Here is a 6,000-nt window from a genome sequence, read left to right as displayed (position 1 = left end):
AATGTTGCTTAACATATGGATCTTTATATATCCTTTTTTTAATGTAATTTTGAGAATGTGATTGCCAATAATGTTATTGACGGGAGTATCATATTTTTTGTTTTAACTAAAAAGAAAACATCCAAATAATATGTCATATTGTGCATAAAATTTATGATTTTTTTTTAAATAACCCAGACCCTTATAACTTGAAGTCTATAAGATTTGATAACAATTTTTTACCCGCATGAAAAAAATAAAATTACCATGTAAAATAATAAATATATCAGCAAATTACATAATATATATTATATTGGAAAAAGAAGAAGAAGATCTGACTAGCACTCCCATTCACTAGAAAATATTATGTCCAAGAAAAGAGATTTATTTCCTACTCTCGAGTGAATATGATGCCCAGGAAAGAATTCCATTGCATTTAACTTTTTTATAGCAAAATAAAAATAAACAAGTTTGATATCTAAGTTGTATATGTGATGATAATTCAACAATTAAAATAATATTTTAATTATTTAATTAAAAATACATTAAAATAATATTTTTTATTTTTTAAAAATTATTTTTCATATAAGTAAATTAAAATAATTAAAAAATAATTTTAATTTGTTTTCAAATTTTAAACAGCGTTTTTGGCCCAATACAAAACACCCTCTAAATGCGGCGGCAGAGACCTGGGCTCGATTGCCAACAGTTACTTTTTCGTTTAATTTTATGCTTAACTAATTAAAGAATCCCTAGCCGTTGATTTTTTCGTTCTAAATTTCATCACAACGAAAGGTCCAGATCAACAGGTCTAACAAATGTTAAAACCCTAGAAAACAAAATAAAACCCTAAACTCTACCATTCCCCGCCACCCACCTTCGCCTGTTGATTTCCAGCTGCAGAGAGAGAGAGAGAGAGAGAGAGATGGGAAGTGATAGCGAAACAGAGAGATCAAACATAAAAGAGAAGAAGAAGATAACAAGCCTGGCTCCCATTGCCAAACCCTTAGCTGGCAAAAAACTCTGCAAGCGAACTCTCAAGCTCGTTCGTAAAGGTACTGATTTTTAACTATTAACTAGCAACTTCATTGATGGTTTGCAATTATTTTTTGGGGTCCATATTTTTGGGTTTTGTTTTTCTTTACTTGCTTGTGTATGTATAGCATCCGAATCAAAATGCTTGAAGAGAGGAGTGAAGGAAGTAGTGAAGAGCATTCGTCGTGGCCATAAAGGGTCTGTCTTGTTACTTCTGAAAATTTTTATTTGACTGTAAGCTGTGATGAATAAATAGCTTAAACTAATTGAAATTTTCGTTTCTGTGACAGATTATGCATAATTGCTGGAAACATTTCACCAATCGATGTCATTACTCATGTTCCCATCTTATGTGAAGAGTCTGACATTCCTTATGTTTATGTTACTTCTAAAGAAGTAAGTTCTCAGCTACGTAATATTTCTTTAATATTTTTTTTCCATTTGACGGGCTAATCATAGCTAAAAAATGCGTGCCAAGTAACCCTAGTACCCTGCAAGTTTATTTCTTCTGTTGGGACCTTTTCGTTTTCTATTAAGTGTTGTTTAATTTTAGATTTTTTTTCTTAGAATGCTATTTCTGTAATAATGTTCATCACGTTGTTGTAATGTTTATATTTTAGTTTTTTCTTTTTATCATTTTGAATCAGAATTACAGCTATGTACTATTTTCTGTTCTTGTTTGGACGGTTCAATTGTCATCAAACATTTACCTATACATCTGGCTTGTTATGGAACCAATCAACATCATAATTGTGCATGTTACTTGGGAAGCGATCCCAATCTTCAACATGTTTGGGCCCAAAGCCTATGAAATTATTCCAGAGATTTACATCTCTACGACCCCTTAATATTCTGTTATCTTATTAGTAAATTCATGGAGGTGGAACGCTTCAAGATGCTTAATGAAGTGGAAGAATCCATTCTTTGGGCTTACAATTCTTTGTCAATAATTTCATGGTCATTTTGTGGCATTATTTTTCAGGACCTCGCTAGTGCTGGCGCCACCAAAAGGCCTACTTGTTGTGTTCTAGTGTTAACCAAGCCTACCAAGGGGGAGATAGGCAAGGAGGATCAAGAAAAATTGAAGGCAGATTATGATCAAGTTGTTTCTGATGTATCTGAACTTACTTCCTCACTTTTTTGAAAGACAAACGCAGCTGTGGTGTGTTTTCTTTTGCTAACTAATGCTACCAGTACACTCGCTTTCGTGGTTTCTATTTCTTATGGTCTGATTAAATTTACTTGCCTTTGAAATGGGACAAGAATCTATTGCTGTTTTTTTCTTTGATATGGAGTAGAATCCTATTTAGCTGACTGACGACTACTTTCCTATTGAAATGCTTGATATATTTTAAATGATTGAACTCAATATCAGCTTCATTGCTTTAAGCATATTGCGATGGTGAAAACTGAACAGCAGCTAGAACGCACGCATGTTCAAATACAAGTGTATATTGTTGGATGGCATGTGTTTCTTACGATTTGTCGTGATATGAGGTAACGATCATGCTTACTGTCGCAAAATCTGCCAAAGTTTGATGTCCTGTGACATCTAACAACTTAGCACGAGATATTGCAATAAGGAGCTAAAATGTAGTTGACATCTCTAGAAAAAGGTTTAATCTCCTACCACTCTGGGTCTACGTGGTTAATTGCAGATACCTGGGTGATGTCGGAGGATATCACAGGAGGAAAGGGTTTCCTCTCCTTAGGATCTTGGCAAAAACTTTATACTCGAAAAATTCTCGGATTTGTAACTGAAAGTCAGTCCAATGAGATGCAAAATCCTCACAGTTTTGGAAACCAAAATCCCCTTGTAGCGACTGTGTTCTAGTAGAGCATGTGAAAGGGGTGAGATTGAGGCTCGTTAGCAGATGGATCTAGGTTCAAAGAACTTTGCACGGAAAGGAAATATCATTATGGAAAGTTTATTCCAACATGATGTGCTGAAAATTCCTTCTGAAGTTGGTTCTAATTGTGCCTAGCTTAGGGCATCACGAGCCGCTCAAAGTTGCTCCTTTTTTTTAGCCGTTGTCTTACATCAATTCGCTCCCAGATCTTTCAACTTTTATTAGAAAGCAGGAAAGTTAAGAGTTCAAAAAGGAGCTCGTAGGGAATTTATTTTGTTTTTGTAGCTCCTCGCCAGTTTTATTGACAAGGTCACTAGCCAAAGCAACTTGCCCCTGCAAAGTTGAACTTTGAAGAGCGTCTTAATTTTGATTTGCGGATACACATGCCCCTGTTGAGAATCCAAATCAGAGCTGTAAATTGTCGTCTCTTAAGTCATAACTAAGTTCAGGATATCTTAGAGAGACTTCATCTAGTTTATACCTTAACGCCATTTTCTGTGCCGTGCTTGTTTGTTCTCCAATGTTTTCCTTGCCTACAACCATCGTTTATCTACATTTTTTTCTTAAATTTCGTGGATCAACAGCTACCAGTTAGGCCTCTCTTTATTATCATTGTCTGATGTATGCAAGCATGGGTATAGAATTCTGTTGCTATAGCATTAGACTTCAATGTTTAAAGTTGCATGATTTCTTGTCTTGGCACTGTTGGTTCCACTTTGCTTTTTCTAATGCTTAAAAATAAAAATCTTATTATTAACTGGGACGCTAAGAAGACAGATTTGAACTGTGATCTTCACTTTAAAATGCCAGGATCCTGCTTTAGTGACTGATTAAAGACAACACCTAAAAAATTCTTAAGATAGGAAAAGCTGAATTACTGTTAGATTCTCTTCTTTAATCACTGATTAGGCTTAAGTGACTCCCAGCAATAAAGATTTGGACCAAGTGACAAAATGAGTAAAGAAAATTGTTCTTAGACTCGAACAGTGTAATTGGTGCATGTGGGTCTGTCTTCATGGGACCAAGATTATTCAACAAAAAGCTACTTAAGTACTGTTTCCTTTTAGATCATTTGGCTCCATATGCGCTCATGTACACTCACTGATACGCATTTGAACTATTCTCTCCCCTTTCCTTATGGCTGCCTTTGGTACTAATAACATTCCAAATATAGCCAATGAGAAGAGTTTTACAGGGAGGAAAAAGAGATCATCAGGTGACTGTTGCTTTCCTCGCCCTCTTTTTTATTGGGCGGTATCAGGAATTCAGGGAGAGAGTAAAGGCCGTGCACGCACTACAAAAGGGAAGTCTTTAAAGGTATGGCTTGCGTGTGAGGTATCCTAAGCTTTTAAAGTGCCCACTTCTGGAACAGAATTTATTCTGCCTTGGCCTTTCTATAGAGGGAGCCTTGCTAGCATTTGAACACACCTCTTGGTTTCTGATTAGGTCAAAATCATTCGTGGAACAACAATTCAGTGGTTGTTTGGTATTTTCTTCCCCTGTTCTTGAAATCCTTGGAAATAAAAAATGAAAACTTCTTTGTTTTAGATTTTTCTATGATCAACAGCCACCATCGAAATTTACCATTCCGTTTGGTTTTGAAATCCTTTGACAACTGCTTATCAGATCCTTCCCTTGAGTTTTTGCTTTAGAGAACTTCAAAACGAAAAGGGAAATGACAATAAATCAATAATGAATTAGCAAGGCCGTTGGAAGGAGGTAAATTTGTTGCCAGAGATACAGTTTTGTAGACTTCACCAGCACTATCCTATAATCCTAAGTACTGTCATCTTACCTTGTTCCTTGAATTTTTTTTCTTTTGATTTTCCCACCGACCGAAAAACTTGTATGAATCATTGTTTTAAAGCAGGCTTTAGCCATTCTATAAATGACATGAAAAAAGCATTTTATCAGTATTTTTCTGCCCTTGCAATAAGTCACCATGGAACTAAAGCTATCAAGGAGTACATGACAGTGCAGCTGACCCGTGAGAGGATCATGTCTATTGGGTAGTGGGTGCATGACCCAAGTGGGAGACGGAAGAAATGTGTGTGAGGTAATTGGGGCACAAGGTGGGGTTAGAGAGTGTCGACTATTTTGGATGCTTTGTAATGTCTTCTTTTTAATTTATAAGGGACAACGTCTGATTCGAGTCGTGTGAATTGGTACGTATTTTGTTTGCTTTGAAAGAATAATGGTGCTCTCTTTTCTCTTTATGCAATTCAAACAAGCCAAGTGGTAAGAAAGAGCAATTATTTCCTACTCATTTGTTGGATGTCCATGGTGCATATCTTCATTAGGGTTACTGGTCATCAACTTCTCTTGTTTTGACTCCTCTTTTGACCCCAAGCCCTCGGTAGCCATTGCTCAATACGTCCTTCGGTATCGACTGGCAAGTTCAGCTATGTTAAACCAGGAAGGGGAAGAGTTAAATTTAAGGCGTTGGAGCTTGAGCAAAGCAGGGATTTCCTTGGCTGAAATAGACATCAAATCTTTATCAAAATCTCGGGGGGGGGGGGGGGGGGGGGGGGGGGGTGGGGGGGGGCACGCACCATGGATCCACTAAATGGAGTACTAATTGGTCGATGGGGGTGAAGGGAACGACAGTATATACAAAGCGACTTTGCTGCTTAATAATTTACAGCTAACGTTAACCCAAGGGCAAATCCACTCGCATAATTGGTCCTACCACACTCTTTCTCTCCCATAATTTTATATTCTTAGTGTGCCATGTCCCATTCACAAGAAAGATAAGTGGTAGGCGGGCCCTAACTTTCCTGATCTGAATCCTACCTTACAGGAGTTCTTTCTTCTCAGTCGTTGCAATGCAATTTTCATGCCTTTTAAAAGGCGTGCATGGAGCTAATATATATCCGACTATTTTTTTTTGGCTACAGTATCCAACTTTCTTTTAGAGAGATTGTGATTTGTTGGTGTTAAATCCTTTATCAATCAACCACCAAATAAAGATACAGATTTTTTTGGATGCATCCAAATTTCCTGCCTGATATATATCTTCAGCAGAATATCCATTTTTATTTTTGTGGCTTCTATGCATATGCTAGTCTCCACCTGCATAAAAAAAAAAAAAAAGATGCTCATATTTCCCACAAGCCCATCCAATTGGCTATAAATA

At 36.6% G+C, this 6,000-nt stretch overlaps 1 protein-coding gene across 1 annotated transcript; it reads left to right on the top strand.

Annotated features, from left to right (window-relative positions):
- Nucleotides 1–817: 817 nt before the first annotated feature.
- LOC133704618 (H/ACA ribonucleoprotein complex subunit 2-like protein) lies at nucleotides 818–2,328 on the top strand. Its single transcript, XM_062129498.1, has 4 exons — nucleotides 818–1,034; nucleotides 1,143–1,212; nucleotides 1,305–1,410; nucleotides 1,997–2,328. Exons 1-4 carry the CDS (start codon nucleotides 905–907, stop codon nucleotides 2,156–2,158), a joined length of 468 nt encoding a protein of 155 aa, XP_061985482.1. The 5' UTR covers nucleotides 818–904; the 3' UTR covers nucleotides 2,159–2,328.
- The last annotated feature ends 3,672 nt before the right edge of the window (nucleotides 2,329–6,000 follow it).

Source organism: Populus nigra, chromosome 10 (assembly GCF_951802175.1).
Source record: "Populus nigra chromosome 10, ddPopNigr1.1, whole genome shotgun sequence".
NCBI lineage: Eukaryota > Viridiplantae > Streptophyta > Magnoliopsida > Malpighiales > Salicaceae > Populus > Populus nigra.
This window is presented reverse-complemented; position numbering and strand designations above follow the sequence as displayed.

Bases quoted from the DNA above. Each gene is read 5' to 3' on its own strand.
- LOC133704618 (XM_062129498.1), top strand. From the start codon at position 905: ATGGGAAGTGATAGCGAAACAGAGAGATCAAACATAAAAGAGAAGAAG. The intron at 1,035-1,142 runs GTACTGATTTTT...GTGTATGTATAG, and splicing joins TCTCAAGCTCGTTCGTAAAG to CATCCGAATCAAAATGCTTG. The intron at 1,411-1,996 runs GTAAGTTCTCAG...ATTATTTTTCAG, and splicing joins TTTATGTTACTTCTAAAGAA to GACCTCGCTAGTGCTGGCGC.